The 20,478-nt window shown below is 45.6% G+C and overlaps 1 protein-coding gene across 1 annotated transcript; it reads left to right on the forward strand.

The window, feature by feature from the left end:
- Nucleotides 1-209: 209 nt before the first annotated feature.
- On the forward strand, nucleotides 210-20,102 carry LOC121554033 (GTPase IMAP family member 4-like). The gene is made up of 3 exons (XM_045217948.1): nucleotides 210-239; nucleotides 2,506-3,240; nucleotides 19,135-20,102. The coding sequence occupies exons 1-3, from the start codon at nucleotides 210-212 to the stop codon at nucleotides 19,870-19,872; spliced, it is 1,503 nt and encodes a 500-aa protein (XP_045073883.1). The 3' UTR covers nucleotides 19,873-20,102.
- Nucleotides 20,103-20,478: the final 376 nt, after the last annotated feature.

The raw sequence follows: 20,478 nt of genomic DNA on the forward strand, positions 1-20,478 counted from the left end.
TCCCTCCCGGATCCGCACTAGGTGGTAAGCGTTTCTGAGATCCAACTTGGTAAAAACAGTGGCTCCCTGGAGCAACTCAAAAGCAGAGGTGAGCAGAGGCAGAGGGTAACGGTTTTTCACTGTGATGTCGTTGAGTCCCCTGTAGTCGATGCAGGGGCGAAGAGATCCGTCCTTCTTCCCCACAAAGAAGAAGCCAGCACCAGCAGGAGATGAAGATGAACGGATTAATCCTGTGGACAGCGAGCCATTGATGTAGTCCTCCATGGACTTTCTTTCAGGAGCAGACAACGAATAAAGACGACCCCCTTGGAGGAGCTGTTCCAGGGAGGAGGTCGATGGCACAGTCGTACGGTCGGTGAGGGGGGCAGAGATGTGGCTCTTGCTTTGTTAAACACCTCCCTGAGACCATGGTAGCATTCTGGGACATTGGAGAGGTCAGGAGCGGAGTTAGTAGGTACTGGCCGAGGGGGTAGTGCGGCAGCAAGCAGGCAGGTTCGGTGGCAGTCCTCTCCCCACTCCCTGATCACCCCGGTCACCCAGTCGAGCTGAGGGTTGTGCCGGGCGGAGCCATGGGTAACCCAGGATGAGGGGTTGGCCTGGAGAGGGGAGCAGGTGAAACTGGATAGTTTCTTGATGGTTTTCGGACAGACCCATCGAGACCGGGGCCGTGACATGAGTGACCGATCCGAGTAAGTGTCCGTCCAGTGCCCGGGCAGGAATAGGAGGTGTCAAACGGAGGTTCTCCAGTCCCAGTTGGCGTGCCAGCTTGATGTCCATTATGTTGGCTTCGGCGCCAGAATCCACCAGAGCAGCCAGGGTGTGAGTTGAGTCAGAGAGGCGGAGGTGAACTTGCAGCAGGGGGTTTGCGGTCGGAGGACTGGATGGTCATTGAACTCAACCGGACTCCCCTACGCCCGGTGAGCTTCGGCCCTTTAAAGGGCAGGTTACCACACGATGTCCATCACCTCCACAATAGAGGCAGAGGTTTGAGGTGAAGCGGCGCTGGCGCTCTGCAGGAGTGAGGGAGGCTCGCCCAATCTCCATAGGCTCAGACTGATCAAGCTGACCTGGGTGAGTGGCAGTAGATGACAGGAGCCCAGTCGGATCTCTCCGAATGCCGGTAGTAGGTGGACCTTGGCGCCCCCTCTCACGACGACGGGTCTGTATCCTTCTGTCGATCCTGACAGTCAGTGCGATGGCTTCATCAAGAGTGGAAGGCAGTTCATGGGAGACCAACTCGTCCTTGATATAGTCAGCCAAACTATGGAAGAACGCGTCCACCAACGATGGTGTGTTCCAAGAACTTCGTCTAGCCAGGGTTCGGAAGTCGATGGAATGGTCTGCGACTGTACGTCTGCCTTGTCGAATACTGAACAGTTCACGAGACGCCTCTGCGGTGGGTGAATCCAGGTCAAACACCTTCAGCATCTCCTCAGCAAACAGGTCGAAGGTTGCACATGCGGGGGTTTGACGTTCGAACTCTGCTGTTCCCCAGAGTCGAGCTCGGCCCGTCAGGTGAGTGATGGCATACCCAACTTTAGCCCCTCCGTGGCGAAGGTCCTTGGCTGCAAGGAGAACTGAAGTCGGCAGCTAGTCAGGAATGGCCGGACCTGGGTTGAATCGCCGTTGAACCGCTCGGGGTTTCCAATCTTGGGTTCGGAGCAGCGGCTGCAATGACCGGGGCAGGTAACTCGGGGGCTGGGCTGGTGGGCAGACTGGCTGGGGGTAAGGTTGGTGAGGAGTTGAATGATCATGGCGAAGTTGTTGTTGCTGCTGCTGGAACTGCTGCTCATGCTCATCGGTTTCCATGTCGGGGAAAGTGTGCGCTGAGTCCATAATGGTCAGATCGTACTGTCACGATTCAGACAGACGACCAGAGGACCACAATTGCGTCACACCAGAAAGTTTATTAAACTTAAGGGAAAAGGGAAGTAGGGAGTGAATGAAGGCTCCAGGGGTAACAGGGGTCCCGTCCAATGCGCTGGGTCTGTGCCCCCCCCAGTGGCAGCGATGCGTCCTATGAAGCCGGTGGTGGGTGGTCCAGAAGTCCTGGGGGGAGACACAGACACAACAGGGCGGAATGAAACCAGGCAGCAGTACAGTTCAAGAGAAATCCAAAATACGTAGTAGCAAGGCAGAAGGCTGGTCAGAGTTACCGGGATTGAAGAGTAGTCAGGAGTCGTAATGGCAGAAGCAGGTCTGGATCTCCTGAGGCAGAAGAGTATCCAATAAACAGGCAGGTCCGGGGTCACAAAACCAGGGTGAGCCAGAAGCGCGAGCAAACAGGTTCCGGGTGTGAGCTTTGCAGACGATCTGACACCGGAGAGCTGAAAGACAGGGCCTAAATACTGGGAGAGGTAGTGGGTAATGCAGCGCAGCTGGCAGAGTAATTAGAGCAGAGCAGAGCAGGGACAGGTGGAGCTAGTTAGGCTGAGTAGAGAGAGTGGTGAGCAGAGTGGAAGAAAATTAAGGTGGTAACCCGGTGGAGTGAGAGGCCCATGACAGATAGTTCTGGTGGGAAAGACTGGATCAGGGAAGAGTGCAACAGGGAACACCATCTTGGGTAAAAAGGTGTTTAAAGTGGAAGCTTCTTTTGAGTCTGTAACTGCACAGTGTGAGAAACAGAGTGGAGTGGTGGATGGGACGAAGATTGATGTCATCGACACCCCGGGGCTCTATGACACAACACTGTCTAAAGCAGAGATGAAAGGTGAAATAGAAAAGGCCATCTATATGTCAGTCCCAGGACCTCATGCCTTCCTGCTGGTGATCAGACTGGGGAGGTTCACAGAGGAGGAGAGGAACACTGTGAAGTGGATCCAGGAGAACTTTGGAGAAGAAGCCTCAAAGTACACCATCATTCTGTTCACCGGAGGAGACCAGCTGGAGGACAAATCATTGGAGGACTTAGTGAAGGAGAGTGAGGAGCTTACGAAAGTCGTCAAGGTCTTTAACGGCAGATATCATGTCTTCAATAATAAAAAGAAGAATGACAACACTCAGGTCACAGAGCTGCTGGAGAAGATAGATAAGATGGTGGTGAAGAATGGAGGACAACACTACACCAATGAGAGGTACCAGGAGATCCAGAGGAAGATCAACGAGGAGGAGAGGAAGAAACAGCAGGAGGAGGAGAGAAAGGAGGAGAAGAATAAACGGGTAGAGGAGGCGAGAGAGGAGGAGAGGAAGAAACAGGAGGAGATTAAGCAGAATAAGTCAAAGTCCCTATGGGGAAAAGCAGTGGGATTGGTAGCAACTGTTGTCACAGCGGTGGTAGCAGGACCAGCAGCAATTCCAGTTGGAGTTGCTCTACTTTCAAAAGAGGTAGTTGAAGAGGTAGTTGAATATTTCCAAGATTCTCAGTAAGTAAAGATGATGAAGAGGTGGCAGTGTAAAATACCACTCAAGTAGTAGCAGTAGATTAATACTGAACAATGACATTCACAGGGATTGTTCATCACTTTCTAATATGATCAGTTATTTAACATGTTAATCATTCAAAGGCTCAGGGATAATAACATAGGATGCTGTTTATAATTCAACAAAAACAAACAGAAAAATCAGAACTCTACAAATCATGTTTCATAAACTTAGAGATAGATAATAAATTAGAATGGGTAAAGACATTCTAGGTTTCTGTATATCTAAAGTACCGTTCTATTTACCCTCCCTTCCTGGTCTGTGTTCTCCATCTACCCTCCCTCCCTGGTCCATGTTCTCCATCTACTCTCCCTCCCTGGTCCATGTTCTCCATCTACCCTCCCTTCCTGGTCTATGTTCTCCATCTACCCTCCCTCTACCCTCCCTCCCTGGTCTATGTTCTCTCTCTACCCTCCTTCCCTGGTCTATGTTGTCCCTCTACCCTCCCTTCCTGGTCTATGTTCTCCATCTACCCTCCCTCTACCCTCCCTGGTCTATGTTCTCCATCTACCCTCCCTTCCTGGTCTATGTTCTCCATCTACCCTCCCTCTACCCTCCCTCCCTGGTCTATGTTCTCCATCTACCCTCCCTTCCTGGTCTACAGTGAGAGGAAAAAGTATTTGATCCCCTGCTGATTTTGTATGTTTGCCCACTGACAAAGACATGATCAGTCTATAATTTTAATGGTAGGTTTATTTGAACAGTGAGAGACAGAATAACAACAAAAAAATCCAGAAAAACGCATTTCAAAAATGTTATAAATTGATTTGCATTTTAATGAGGGAAATAAGTATTTCACCCCTCTGCAAAACATGACTTAGTACTTGGTGGCAAAACCCTTGTTGGCAATCACAGATGTCAGACGTTTCTTGTAGTTGGCCACCAGGTTTGCACACATCTCAGGAGGGATTTTGTTCCACTCCTCTTTGCAGATCTTCTCCAAGTCATTAAGGTTTCGAGGCTGACGTTTGGCAACTCGAACCTTCAGCTCCCTCCACAGATTTTCTATGGGATTAAAGTCTGGAGACTGGCTAGGCCACTCCAGGACTTTAATGTGCTTCTTCTTGAGCCACTCCTTTGTTGCCTTGGCCGTATGTTTTGGGTCATTGTCATGCTGGAATACCCATCCATGTCCCATTTTCAATGCCCTGGCTGAGGGAAGGAGGTTCTCACCCAAGATTTGACGGTACATGGCCCCGTCCATCGTCCCTTTGATGCGGTGAAGTTGTCCTGTCCTCTTAGCAGAAAAACACCCCCAAAGCATAATGTTTCCACCTCCATGTTTGACGGTGGGGATGGTGTTCTTGGGGTCATAGGCAGCATTCCTCCTCCTCCAAACACGGCGAGTTGAGTTGATGCCAAAGAGCTCCATTTTGGTCTCATCTGACCACAACACTTTCACCCAGTTCTCCTCTGAATCATTCAGATGTTCATTGGCAAACTTCAGATGGCCCTGCATATGTGCTTTCTTGAGCAGGGGGACCTTGCGGGCGCTGCAGGATTTCAGTCCTTTACGGCGTAGTGTGTTACCAATTATTTTCTTGGTAACTATGGTCCCAGCTGCCTTGAGATCATTGACAAGATCCTCCCGTGTAGTTCTGGGCTGATTCCTCACCGTTCTCATGATTATTGAAACTCCACGAGGTGAGATTTTGCATGGAGCTCCAGGCCGAGGGAGATTGACAGTTATTTTGTGTTTCTTTCATTTGCAAATAATCGCACCAACTGTTGTCACATTCTCACAAAGCTGCTTGGCGATGGTCTTGTAGCCCATTCCAGCCTTGTGTAGGTCTACAATCTTGTCCCTGACATCCTTGGAGAGCTCTTTGGTCTTGGCCATGGTGGAGAGTTTGGAATCTGATTGATTGCTTCTGTGGACAGGTGTCTTTTATACAGGTAACAAACTGAGATTAGGAGCTCTCCCTTTAAGAGTGTGCTCCTAATCTCAGCTTTTTACCTGTATAAAAGACACCTGGGAGACAGAAAAATCTTTCTGATTGAGAGGGGGTCAAATACTTATTTCCCTCATTAAAATGCAAATCAATTTATAACATTTTTGACATGCGTTTTTCTGGATTTTGTTGTTGTTATTCTGTCTCTCACTGTTCAAATAAACCTACCATTAAAATTATAGACGGATAATTTCTTTGTCAGTGGGCAAATGTACAAAATCAGCAGGGGATCAAATACTTTTTTCCCTCACTGTATTAGATTATTCAAATGTAATACAAATCTCCAAACTTCTTTTTGGTTTTGTTTTATAGTACAATTAAATGGTCCAGGGTAAATTTTGTTAGCATTTTCACACGTTTTTCTAGATTTAGGACATAAAGCAGCATTTAACCATTCATTAAATTAACATTTTTAATTATGATTTATTTGAAAACCTCAATCAAATGAAATGTGTTCTGTTGATTCTCAGTTTGGGGGGGTTTATTCTCAGTTTGATTCTCTGCCCCACCAATGACACATCACAATACTGATCATAATAGTCTCCAGGCCGACACCTGTCAGATCTCACAACGCCTTGGATAGGTGTTTAACATGTCACGGTTGTTCCATGAAAAGACTGCCTTTTGCGTCCTTTGATATTTTGTTCACCAATTTTGAATGTTAAAAGCCTGTAATATTACATGAAGGGTCCTTTAATATAGACCACATTGGGAATTCAATAAATCTGAATAATATGAATATTCTTAATATGAATAAAGGTTTGCCAAATTGCCAAAATCCCCTCTGTCAACCCTCTGTCACTTTTAGGAAGATTTAAACCCACTTAATCCAAAAATGTCTACAAGTTTCACCATCAGTGTAAAGCCCCTTTTTTTTTATTATACCAAGTTACACTTCTCAAAAGGCACTGAATTTGGGGAAGGACACATCAGCTAACCACATCATATGATATAGCAATCTGATGACTGACTGTTATGCAATGTAACGTCAGCAATACAGTCAGTGTCACGGTCGTCGATGTCGTCTAAGTATGACCAAGGCGCAGCGTGTCCAAGAAACATGACTTTATTAATCAAAGTATCCAATATACAAAACAAAAGACGACTCAATGAAGTCCACGGTACACAGACCGAAACGGAAACAAAAACCCACAAAACCAAGGTGAAACCACACAGTATAAATATGGCTCCCAATCAGAGATAACGAGCCGACAGCTGACACTCGTTACCTCCGATTGGGAGTCATATGCCTAATCAACACCAAAACCAAACATAGAAATGAACAACTAGATCCCACATAGAAATACACCCAAATGAAAATAACAACCCTGGCTCACTACTAAGAGTCCCGGAGCCAGAACGTCACAGTACCCCCCCCTAAAGGCGCGGACTGCGACCGCGCCTCACAACCCCACAATAGGGGAGGGCTGGGTGGGTGTTGCTCCCCGGAGGCGGTTCCGGCTCCGGGCTTGACCACCACCCCACTATAGTTACTACCCGCTTTCTTAACCTCCTCCAAATGACCACCCTCCACTTAAACCCACCTGGATTAAGGGGCAGCACCGGACTAAGAGGCAGCACCAGGATAAGGGGCAGCACCGGACTAAGGGGCAGCACCAGGATAAGGGGCAGCACCGGACTAAGGGACAGCACCTGACTAAGGGGCAGCACCGGACTAAGGGGCAGCACCGGGCTAAGGGACAGTACCTGACTAAGGGGCAGCACCGGACTGAGGGGCAGCACCGGACTGAATGGCGGATCCTGGCTGGCTGGCTCTGGCGGATCCTGGCTGGACGGCTCTGGCGGATCCTGGCTGGACGGCTCTGGCGGATCCTGGCTGGACGGCTCTGGCGGATCCTGGCTGGACGGCTCTGGCGGATCCTGGCTGGACGGCTCTAGCGGATCCTGGCTGGACGGCTCATGGCTGGCTGACGGATCTGGCTGCTCATGGCTGGCTGACGGATCTGGCTGCCCATGGCTGGCTGACGGATCTGGCTGCTCATGGCTGGCTGACGGATCTGGCTGCTCACGGCTGGCTGACGGATCTGGCTGCTCACGGCTGGCTGACGGATCTGGCTGCTCATGGCTGGCTGACGGATCTGGCTGCCCATGGCTGGCTGACGGATCTGGCTGCTCACGGCTGGCTGACGGATCTGGCTGCTCACGGCTGGCTGACGGATCTGGCTGCTCACGGCTGGCTGACGGATCTGGCTGCTCACGGCTGGCTGACGGATCTGGCTGCTCCTGTCTGGCGGAAGGCTCTGGCTGATCCTGTCTGGCGGAAGACTCTGGCTGATCCTGTCTGGCAGAAGACTCTGGCTGATCCTGTCTGACGGAAGGCTCTGGCTGCTCCTGTCTGGCGGAAGGCTCTGGCTGATCCTGTCTGGCAGAAGACTCTGGCTGATCCTGTCTGGCAGAAGACTCTGGCTGATCCTGTCTGGCGGAAGGCTCTGGCTGACTGAGACGCACCGTAGGCCTGATGCGTGGTGCCGGAACTGGAGGTACCGGGCTGAGGACACGCATCTCAGGGCTAGTGCGGGAAGCAGCAACAGGGCATGCTTGGCCCTGGGGACGCACCGTAGGCCTGATGCGTGGTGCCGGAACTGGAGGTACCGGGCTGAGGACACGCATCTCAGGGCTAGTGCGGGGAGCAGCAACAGGACGCACAGGACTCTGGGGACACACAGGAGGCTTGGTGCGTGGTGTATGCACTGGTGGTAAAGGGCTGGAGACACGCACCATAGAGCCAGTGCGTGGAGGAGACACAGGGCTCTGAAGACGCACAGGAAACCTGGTGCGTGGTGTAGGTACTGGTGGTACTAGGCTGGAGCGAGGAGGTGGCGCCGGAAATACCGGACCGTGCAGGCGTACTGGCTCCCTTGAGCACTGAGCCTGCCCAACCTTACCTGGTTGTATGCTCCCCGTCGTCTGACCAGTACGGGGAGGTGGAATAACCCGCACCGGCCTATGTGGGCGAACCGGGAACACCATGCGTAAGGCTGGTGCCATGTAAGCCGGCCCGAGGAGACGCACTGGTGACCGGATGCGTGGGGCCGGCCTCATGACATCCGGCTCAATGCTCAGTCTAGCCCGGCCGATACGTGGAGCTGGAAGGTACCGAACCGGGCTATGCCTGCGTACAGGAGACACCATGCGCTCTACTGCGTAACACGGTGTCTGCCCGTACTCTCGCTCTCCACGGTAAGTCCAGGGAGTAGGCGCAGGTCTCCTACCTGACTTCGCCACACTCCCTTTTAGCCCCCCCCCAAGAAATTCTTGGGTAGTACCCACGGGCTTCCAGTCTTGCCTCCGTGCTGCCTCCTCATATCGCCGCCTCTCGGCTTTAGCTGCCTCCAGCTCTTCACGAGGACGGCGATATTCTCCCGGTTGTGCCCAAGGCCCCTTACCATCCAGAATCTCCTCCCATGTCCATGAATCCTTTATGGGTGGATATAAATCCTGTGTAGGTGGATCCTGTTGCCGCTTGACACGCCGCTTGGTCCTTTTATGGTGGGTTTTTCTGTCACGGTCGTCGATGTCGTCTAAGTATGACCAAGGCGCAGCGTGTCCAAGAAACATGACTTTATTAATCAAAGTATCCAATATACAAAACAAAAGACGACTCAATGAAGTCCACGGTACACAGACCGAAACGGAAACAAAAACCCACAAAACCAAGGTGAAACCACACAGTATAAATATGGCTCCCAATCAGAGATAACGAGCCGACAGCTGACACTCGTTACCTCCGATTGGGAGTCATATGCCTAATCAACACCAAAACCAAACATAGAAATGAACAACTAGATCCCACATAGAAATACACCCAAATGAAAATAACAACCCTGGCTCACTACTAAGAGTCCCGGAGCCAGAACGTCACAGTCAGCCTGGAACGTGATGAGTGTTACGCCCATCATACAGGTGCAGTGGCTTGTGAAAGTATTCACCCCCCTTGGCATTTTTCCTATTTTGTTGCCTTTTACAACCTGGAATTAAAATAGATTTTTGGGGGGTTTGTATCATTTGAGTTACACAACATGCCTACCACTTTGAAGATGCAAAATATTTTTTCTTGTGAAACAAACAAGAAATAAGACAAAAAAAACTGAAAACTTGAGCGTGCATAACTATTCACCCCCCCAAAGTCAATACTTTGTAGAGCCACCTTTTGCAGCAAATACAGCTGCAAGTCTCTTGGGGTATGTCTCTATAAGCTTGGCACATCTAGCCACTGGGATTTTTGCCCATTCTTCAAGGCAAAACTGCTCCAGCTCCTTCAAGTTGGATGGGTTCCGCTGGTGTACAGCAATCTTTAAGTCATACCACAGATTCTCAACTGGATTGAGGTCTGGGCTTTGCCTAGGCCATTCCAATACATTTAAATGTTTCCCCTTAAACCACTCAAGTGTTGCTTTAGCAGTATGCTTAGGGTTATTGTCCTGCTGGAAGGTGAACCTCCGTCCCAGTCTCAAATCTCTGGAAGACTGAAACAGGTTTCCCTCAAGAATTTCCCTGTATTTAGCACCATCCATCATTCCTTTAATTCTGACCAGTTTCCCATTCCCTGCCAATGAAAAACATCAACACAGCATGATGCTGCCACCACCATGCTTCACTGTGGGGATGGTGTTCTCGGGGTGATGAGAGGTGTTGGGTTTGCGCCAGACATAGCGTTTTCCTTGATGGCAAAAAAGCTCAATTTTAGTCTCATCTGACCAGAGTACCTTCTTCCATATGTTTGGGGAGTCTCCAACATGGCTTTTGGTGAACACCAAACGTGTTTGCTTATTTTTTTTCTAAAAAGCAAGTACTTAATGCTGTTTATTCTGTAATTTGAAATGAGATGGGGGGGTATGAAATGTGTTAAGACATTTGACACCAAACAATTGAATTGGGTAACATTTAAATAAAATGTAAACAACATCCTTCGATTGTAGTATTTATTTAATTTATTGAATCCTCATATTGTGCATTTTCTGGTAATCAATGCATTGTAACATATGATTATGTGTAATTGCAAATGATTCAGTTTTGTCATTGCAATTCTAATTATATAATATTATTTTATTTTAATGAAAATAAAAAAGAGAGTAAATGTCACAACTTCCTCCGAAGCTGCCTCCTCTCCTTGTTCGGGCAGGCTTTCGGCGTTCGTCGTCACCGGCCTTCTAGCCACTGCCGCTCGATATCTCATCATTCCATTTGTTTTGTCTTGTCAATTACGCACACCTGATTCATATCCCCTCATTAGTACATGTATAAGTGTTCCCTCTGCCCCCTTGTCCTTGTGGGTGATTGTGTATTGTGAGGATTAGTAGCCCGGTTGAGCTCAGTATTTTGTATTGCCGGGGTATTTTCCCCGTGTGCCTGTTTGTTCCAGTGCGCCTGTATTGCGCACTGGACTGGTTACGTTGTATTACGGAATAAACTCTGTATACTGTGATTCACCCTCCTGCGCCTACTCCTTCAAATCACGCATCACAGCAAAACTGTTGAATCCTTTGTTAACTACCGCATTTGGCTTAGTGTCAAAGCAATGAGACCGGTATATCTGATTTGGCATAACCACAGCCAAGTAAATAACAATTCTAATCTGTAAATGCCTTTGCACTGACCTTTACACTGTTGTTGACTATTGGCTCATCAGTTTGCCAGGTGCCTCTAAGAGGAGGAGGAAACCCATGCTCCTGATCCTGCTGATACTTGCAGGTTAGATTTTAGATTCTTCAAGTAGCCACTCTTTGCCTCGATGACAGCTTTGCACACTCTTGGCATTCTCTCAAACAGCTCACATATGTTCCCATATATGCACAGCACTTGTTGGCTACTTTTCCTTCACTCTGTGGTCCAACTCATCCCAAACCATCTCAATTGGGTTGAGGTCGGGTGATTGTGGAGGCCAGGTCATCTGATGCAGCACTCCATCACTCTCCTTCTTGGTCAAATAGCCCTTACACAGCCTTGAGGTGTGTTTTGGGTCATTGTCCTGTTGAAAAACAAATAATAGTCCCACTAAGCGCAAACCAGATGGGATGGCGTATCGCTGCAGAATGCTGTGGTAGCCATGCTGGTTAAGCGTGCCTTGAATTCTAAATAAATCACAGACAGTGTCACCAGCAAAACACCCCCACACCATCACACCTCCTCCTCCATGCTTCACGGTGGGAACCACACATGCAGAGATCATCCGTTCACCTACTCTGCGTCTCACAAAGACACTGCGGTTGGCTGGCTCTTGTTCTCCTACTAAATTCTGCCTCACCAACGTCAAGGGTTTAAAATTGGTCTCGAGTGGCTGTACAGAATCAACACACAAAGTCAGCACTAAAGGATTCTAAAAAGCCTGCTAAATTGAGTTCAGGAAACATAATACACTGGCATTACTAGAGGGTAATTATTTTCAACAAAGGTTTTCCTGCACTTAGAAGTTGACATCTCTGCACCTTTAGCAGTGACACTGGCAAAAACACTGCTGTCCATGACTGCCTCGACTACTTGGTCAAGGGCAGAATCACTAATGGTGTGTTCATTGTTCAGTAATACATATTTTATTGCTTCCTTGACCAGAGGTTGAGAGAGAGAAAATATCTGCCCCAAGTGCTCAACTATTTCCTGTGTTGCGTAGTCAGAAACATGGATAACACTTCGCAAGAATAGAGGTGCACATTTTAAAAAACTGAGCTCCCAACTCGTTTGTGTCAAACTGACACTCAGGGGGGTCAACAGTGTCTGCACTCTGAATGGGACACTCTTCATCAGGGTCAACTGAGCTAGTGACTGGGAAACTATCACTTTCCACACATAGAAACGACTTCTGTGAAGATGTTGTAAAAGCAACTGCATGTCTCCTACTCTTGTGGGCATTAAATGAGGAGTATACATTAGTGCAATAATCACAATTCTTAAATGGGCATGTTACCATCTCATGGCTTTTTAAATGTCCCCTTAAATGACGTACAGTTGAAGTCGGAAGTTTACATACACTTAGGTTGGAGTCATTAAAACTAGTTTTTCAACCAGTCCACAAATTTTGTGTTAACAAAGTATAGTTTTGGCAAGACGGTTGGGACATCTACTTTGTGCATGACACAAGTCATTTTTCCAACAATTGTTTACAGACAGATTATTTCACTTATAATTCACTGTATCACAATTCCAGTGGGTCAGAAGTTTACATACACTAAGTTGACTGTGCCTTTAAACGGCTTGGAAAATTTCAGAAAATTATGTCATGGCTTTAGAAGCTTCTGATAGGCTAATTGACATCATTTGAATCAATTGGAGGTGTACCTGTGGATGTATTTCAAGGCCTACCTTCAAACGCAGTGCCTCTTTGCTTGACATCATGGGAAAATCAAAAGAAATCAGCCAAGACCTCAGAAATAAAATTGTAGACCTCCACAAGTCTGGTTCATCCTTGGGAGCAATTTCCAAACGGCTGAAGGTACCACGTTCATCTGTACAAACAATAGTACGCAAGTATAAACACCATGGGACCATGCAGCCATCATACCGCTCAGGAAGGAGACGCGTTCTGTTTCCTAGAGATGAACGTACTTTGGTGCGAAAAGTGCAAATCAATCCCAGAACAACAGCAAAGGACCTTGTGAAGATGCTGGAGGAAATGGGTACAAAAGTATCTATATCCACAGTAAAATGAGTTATATATATATCGACATAACCTGAAAGGCCACTCAGCAAGGAAGAAGCCACTGCTCCAAAACCTCCATAAAAAAGCCAGACTATGGTTTGCAACTGCACAAAAATAGAACTGTTTGGCCATAATGACCATTGTTATGTTTGGAGGAAAAAGGGGTAGGCTTGCAAGCCGAAGAACACCATCCCAACCGTGAAGCATGGGGGTGGCAGCATCATGCTGTGGGGGTGCTTTGCTGCAGTAGGGGCTGGTGCACTTCACAAAACAGATGGCATCATGAGGAAGGAAAATTATGTGGATATATTGAAGCAACATCTCAAGACAAATGGGTCTTTCAAATGGACAATGACCCCAAGCATACTTCCAAAGTTGTGGCAAAATGGCTTAAGGACAACAAAGTCAAGGTATTGGAGTGGCCATCACAAAGCCCTGACCTCAATCCTATAGAAAATTTGTGAGCAGAACTGAAAAAGCGTGTGCGATTAAGGAGGGCTACAAACCTGACTCAGTTACACCAGCTATGTCAGGAAGAATGGGCCAAAATTCACCCAACTTATTGTGGGAAGCTTGTGGAAGGCTACCCGAAGCGTTTGACCCAAGTTAAACAATTTAAAGGCAATGATACAAAATACCAATTGAGTGTATGTAAACTTCTGACCCACTGGGAATGTGATGAAATAAATAAAAGCTGAAATAAATCATTCTCTCTACAATTATTCGGACATTTCACATTCTTAAAATAAATTGGTGATCCTAACTGACCTAAGACACAGAATTTTTACTAGGATTAAATGTCAGTAATTGTTTAAATGTATTTGGCTAAGGTGTATGTAAAATTCAGACCTCAACTGTAAGTGTGTTACCTCTGAGAATGGTTGTTTGAATCTACATCTCTCGCTCTCACGTGATGGAATCGAGATAAATTAATTTTGAGTGCATTGATGGATTGAAATGCGCACAGGCAATCATGATAAAGACATGGCAGCGGGCTTATTCTTGGGTAAAAGCTGTGCTTCAAGCGGTAGTGTTTAAGTAATTTAGCTCTGCTATCAAAGGAGGAAGCACACAACTTCAAATGAAAAATCTGAAAGTCAAACTAAAATGGTGTTCATTCCTTAAGTCACTTAGATGTATCTAAATAGAATATGGTTTAGGCTACTTTCTATATCTTATGGCATCACAGGACAGATATTCACGGGTACTGAAATGTTGCAGCCTTCCATTGAGACATACCTTAAAGTACGGCATTAATTAAGGACTGCAGCTCACCATTCTGAGTTTGAGCTTAAGGGGGGAAGAAACAATGTGGTCGATGCAACAAATGCATCTAAATCAGAAAATAGACTTAATTAACAGGACTTCGCTTGATGGCTAATGTTAGCTAGCTCACATGCTATGTATCAATGCTTTGCAATGATCTATTTAGCAAGCACGATGTAAGCTACTTAGTTTAGTAAACTAGCTAGTGGGTTTACGAAGTCAAATCGCACAGATTTAACGGAATACTTTTTACACAGCATGGAATTAAAACTTCAAATGTGCTGATAATTTATAACTCCCCAGATCAGTGCGCTCAATAAACATATGACCACCACGCTGCAGCAGGAGATGATGGACTGTTAACAACATGGCACCAACTAGATGCTGCTGCACCTTTGGCATAACGTTAAAACCGTGCCGTCGCCGTACTGTACACGCGGTCAAAACATGCACTTGTCAAGCAGCGCGTTAACATAACCTAGACTAACGTTAGCTAAAATGAATTGCACGATATCTCCGTAGAACTCACTAATAGCTAAAACTCAAATCAACATGCAAACATGAACTGTCCAATGCTAATACAGTGAGGGAAAAAATAAACTTTTTTTTTGTACGTTTGCCCACTGACAAAGACATGATCAGTCTATAATTTTAATGGTAGGTTTATTTGAACAGTGAGAGACAGAATAACAATAAAAAAATCCAGAAAAACGCATGTCAAAAATGTTATAAATTGATTTGCATTTTAATGAGGGAAATATGTATTTGACCCCTCTGCAAAACATGACTTAGTACTTGGTGGCAAAAACCTTGTTGGCAATCACAGAGGTAAGACGTTTCTTGTAGTTGGCCACCAGGTTTGCACACATGTCAGGAGGGATTTTTTCCCACTCCTCTTTGCAGATCTTCTCCAAGTCATTAAGGTTTCGAGGCTGACGTTTGGCAACTCGAACCTTCAGCTCCCTCCACAGATTTTCTATGGGATTAAGGTCTGGAGACTGACTAGGCCACTCCAGGACCTTAATGTGCTTCTTCTTGAGCCACTCCTTTGTTGCCTTGGCCGTGTGTTTTGGGTCATTGTCATGCTGGAATACCCATCCACGACCCATTTTCAATGCCCTGGCTGAGGGAAGGAGGTTCTCACCCAAGATTTGACGGTACATGGCCCCGTCCATCGTCCCTTTGATGCGGTGCAGTTTTCCTGTCCCCTTAGCAGAAAAAACACCCCCAAAGCATAATGTTTCCACCTCCATGTTTGACGATGGGGATGGTGTTCTTGAGGTCATAGGCAGCATTCCTCCTCCTCCAAACATGGCGAGTTGAGTTGATGCCAAAGAGCTCAATTTTGGTCTCATCTGACCACAACACTTCACCCAGTTCTCCTCTGAATCATTCAGATGTTCATTGGCAAACTTCAAACGGGCCTGTATATGTGCTTTCTTGAGCAGGAGGACCTTGCGGGCGCTGCAGGATTTCAGTCCTTCACGGCGTAGTGTGTTACCAATTGTTTTCTTGGTGACTATGGTCCCAGCTGCCTTGAGATCATTGACAAGATCCTCCCGTGTAGTTCTGGGCTGATTCCTCACCGTTCTCATGATCATTGCAACTCCACGAGGTAAGATCTTGCATGGAGCCCCAGGCCGAGGGAGATTTACAGTTATTTTGTGTATCTTCCATTTGCGAGTAATCGCACCAACTGTTGTCACCTTCTCACCAAGCTGCTTGGCGATGGTCTTGTAGCCCATTCCAGCCTTGTGTAGGTCTACAATCTTGTCCCTGAAATCCTTGGAGAACTCTTTGGTCTTGGCCATGGTGGAGAGTTCGGAATCTGATTGATTGATTGCTTCTGTGGACTGGTGTCTTTTATACAGGTAACAAACTGAGATTAGGAGCACTCCCTTTAAGAGTGTGCTCCTAATCTCAGCTCGTTACCTGTATAAAAGACACCTGGGAGCCAGTAATCTTTCTGATTGAGAGGGGGTCAAAAACGTATTTCCCTCATTAAAATGCAAATCAATTTATAACATTTTTTACATGCGTTTTTCTGGATTATTGTGTTGTTATTCTGTCTCTCACTGTTCAAATAAACCTACCATTAAAATTATAGACTGATCATTTCTTTATCAGTGGGCAAACGTACAAAATCAGCAGGGGATCAAATACTTTTTTCCCTCACTGTATATGCTCACCTGTTTGCTAATCTTCCACTTCGGTTTGACGTTGCCAATACCGGAGCTAACAAACGGGACTAACGTTATTTCGTTCCAGCCTCACACTAAAACCTGATTGAATGAAGTAGTTGTCAAAACAGTTAATTAGCCCCTTACTTCAAAACTCTCCGCCAGACGTTTTTTATTCTTACTACGAAATTCCCTCGCTTGAATCTAGCAGCCATCTTTTTCAAGACATTTTGAGACGCACCACAGCGCAGAACGTTGTTGACGCACATGACGTCGGACGTCGTCGGGCTGTACAATTAAAATATATGAGTACAGTTACAGTATACAGATAAAATAGTTGCGCTCAGGAAAGGTAAATGCTTCATGCACGTTAGGGTAACCCAATACCTTAGAGTCAGGACAACGACTTTACACGTATCGAGTTTACATCACTCAGTTTTTTTTAACTGCATGACACTGTTAGGGTTTACAGTGTAGTTACATTTTAAAATGCAGTTTTATTTCCCCCCAGAAGGAGATGTCTATGTGTCCAACACATTTCATTTTACCCATAGACGTGGCCTAGCTTCTGATTCTGGCAAGCAGCCAAGGTTAAACAGTGACACCCAATCAGAATTCAGACTCTGCCTGTCCTGAGTAGAATAATGTTTGCCTAGCAACACTCTCTCATTGGCTTGAAATGTCTAGTTGCTGGGAAAATGAAACTTAACAGAATGTAAGGTGCAGCACATTGGGCGTTTTAGTATTGCATGAGTTTTAGACCATTCCATTGGTCCTTAAGGTACATCTCCACCCACCTGGGGCACCTGGCTGTGCAAAACCAGCAGGCCCACTGCTTCAGCTCTCTCAGTGACAACAGGGGACAACAATTAACAGATCTGTGCAACCACACTAAAAGTGAGTATTCAACTTAACTTCCTTAATAATAAAATGTTGAACAACAATATATTCTACAGTATTTGAATAACTGTAGCACAATATTAAGTAGACATTTTATTGATACCAGGTCTGTTAACATTTACGCATGAATAACCATATGATTACATCACTTATCATCAAAATATCAAAACAACACGTAGCTGTTAACAATCACATTATGCTATACAGTATGTTTGTATTTATACACGTTTTAATATTGTAGAACAGTATATAATAATATAATATAATATAGAACAGTGAAATGAGAAACATGGTTTGACTTTTACCTGAAACATTTACCTTGTTTAGTGCAGAGATAGTGTAGTATACTGTATCTTGTTCAAGGGGGCCGATCTTGGGTCAACAACCATCTTATTGCAGGTTGTTGCTGTGCGGGACACACATGCAGGTTTTTGTCAGTACTTACTAACGTCGCGTTCCGCCGCTTAGACGTTGCATGCGTCAACCAATGGTTGACTGACAGATTGCTAAAACACATGATGTGGTTAGCTGATATGTAAAATACCTCTCCAGGCGTTGTAAGATCTGGCGTCAGCAACGTCTGAGCAGAGTAACGCACCCTTTGTGTTCTGACACTTCCCGATTTACACATTAAGCACTGGTTTCAGTTATACTGATTCCACTGAATTATAGTTTGAACTTTTCCTGTCTGTCTACACAGTAGCTGTGATGTTAATGGGAACACAACCTCTAACTGGTCTATCTGGTCTTGACACGTAGCAGCCAGGCAACGGTAGAATAATAACCATGTTTAGATCGTCTTTTGATATGCATATAAGTAAAATATGTCCACCTGATATAGGCTACGTTGTTATGGAATGTACTGTGTTTATCGACAGTTATACCATATCATTACTCTTTTTATAGTTTATAGTTTTATTGTTTTTATTGTTTGAAAGTCAAATAGCTGAGAAAAATATATAATTTAGTTCATCCTCATCTGTAAACGTTGGAACTTTGCCAAACACTCTCGGATGAGTCACCGAAGAAATGTGGACTTTGTATTTTGTAACGAGGTCATCATCTGTTTCCATGCTTTTGATTGGCTGCAGAAGTAGTAATGGCTCAAGGAAGAGGAAGGATTCTGAAGATGTTGTTCCTGTTGATACTCTGTCTGCAAGACTTCACTGGTCAATGTCAAGGTACACACACACACACACACTACACACAATACACACTCACACACACACACTTGTTTGTTTGTATCCCATTAGCTTTTGCAGAGGCAGCAGATATTCTTCCTGGGGTCAACAAAAAACACAAAACATGACAAATAACACAACACTGATGGACAAGGACAGTCACACAAATAAATACATAAATATATATAATAATAATGATAATGATAATAATAATAATAATAATAATAATAATAATAATAATAATAATAATACAATACAATAAAAAAATATGAGTGTGTTTGTGTTTGTGTCGCTTCACAGTTCCCGCCATTCCATGACAAGTTATTTAATCTTTTTTTTTTTTTATGGACTTGGGGACTGTGAAGAGACCCCTGGTGGCATGTACTGTGGGATATATATGGGTGTATGAGCTGAATGTTATTTGATTATTTGACTTGAAGAAAAGCAGTTAATGTCTTGTCAACCCTCAACCAGGAAAGACACAGACACACATACAGACACACACACACACATACATATATGCATGGAAATACACAGAGTTTTCAGTAGCCTTTTATCAAGACATCCACTATCAAATCAAGCATTTCTTTTCTGTTTCCACAGTTTCAGACCAGCCCTCTGACCTGAGGATAGTTCTGCTGGGAAAGACTGGAGCAGGGAAGAGTGCAACAGGAAACACCATCCTGGGGAGAGAGGTGTTTAATATGGAGGCTTCTCCAGTGTCTGTGACTGCACAGAGTGAAAAACAGAGTGGAGTGGTGGATGGGAGGAAGATTGATGTCATCGACACCCCGGGGCTCTATGACACTACCATGTCTCCAGAAGAGATGACAAGTGAAATAGTCAGGTGTATAGAAATGTCAGTCCCAGGACCTCATGCCTTCCTGCTGGTGATCAGACTGGGGAGGTTCACAGAGGAGGAGCAGAACACTGTGAAGTGGATCCAGGAGAACTTTGGAGAAGAAGCCTCAATGTACACCATCTTGCTGTTCACACATGGAGATCAACTGAAGGGCAAATCAGTGGAGGACTTTCTGGCTGAGAGCAAAGAGCTACGGAAACTCATCAATATCTGTGGGGGCAGATATCACTCCCTAAATAATGACAAGAGAAGAGACAACACTCAGGTCCCAGAGCTGCTGAAGAAGATAGAGGAGATGGTGAAGAGGAATGGAGGACAACACTACACCAACGAGATGTACCAGGAGGCCCAGAGGAAGATCAACAAGGAAAAGGAGAGGAGGAGACAGGAAGAGGAGAAAGAGAGAGAGAGAGGAGACAGGAGGAGGAAGAAAGCAGAAGAAGAGAAGAGAAATTGACTGAATGCAAGTGGTCAGCGCTTGCCAGTACGGCTGCATTGGGGTTGGGAGCCTTGTACGGCTCTCCGTTGTCGTTAGCAGCAGGGGCTGCAGCAGCCGCTTGGAAAGGTTATGGATGCATGGGAACCTATTTCAAATCAGGTTCCACCTCAAAAGAGTAGAAGGAATAAGATTTCCACATCCACCATCTCAGATTGTTTAGAAATTAAGATTTACATTTTACATTTACATTTTAGTCATTTAGCAGACGCTCTTATCCAGAGCGACTTACAGTTAGTGCATACCTATTTAAAAAAAACACAAAATATATATATATATATATATATATATATATATATATATATATATATAATTTTTTTAAATTGTTTTTATTTTTTCATACCCCTGTGGGAAACGAACCCACAACCCAGGCGTTGCAAACGCCATGCTCTATCTACTGAGCTACATCCCTGCCGGCCATTCCCTCCCCAACCCTGGACGACGCTGGGCCAATTGCGCGCCGCCCCATGGGTCTGGCCGTGGTGATGAATTATTGAATTATTTTGTTATGTAATATAAATATAATTTGATCTCTGAGAAATGTTGCAAATTTATTGCGCCCAAATT

The sequence above is a fragment of the Coregonus clupeaformis genome, unplaced genomic scaffold (genome assembly GCF_020615455.1).
Source record: "Coregonus clupeaformis isolate EN_2021a unplaced genomic scaffold, ASM2061545v1 scaf1282, whole genome shotgun sequence".
NCBI lineage: Eukaryota > Metazoa > Chordata > Actinopteri > Salmoniformes > Salmonidae > Coregonus > Coregonus clupeaformis.

Bases quoted from the DNA above. Each gene is read 5' to 3' on its own strand.
- LOC121554033 (XM_045217948.1), top strand. From the start codon at position 210: ATGAAGATGAACGGATTAATCCTGTGGACA. The intron at 240-2,505 runs GCGAGCCATTGA...GGCCCATGACAG, and splicing joins ACGGATTAATCCTGTGGACA to ATAGTTCTGGTGGGAAAGAC. The intron at 3,241-19,134 runs GTGGGATTGGTA...TATCAAATCAAG, and splicing joins AGTCCCTATGGGGAAAAGCA to CATTTCTTTTCTGTTTCCAC.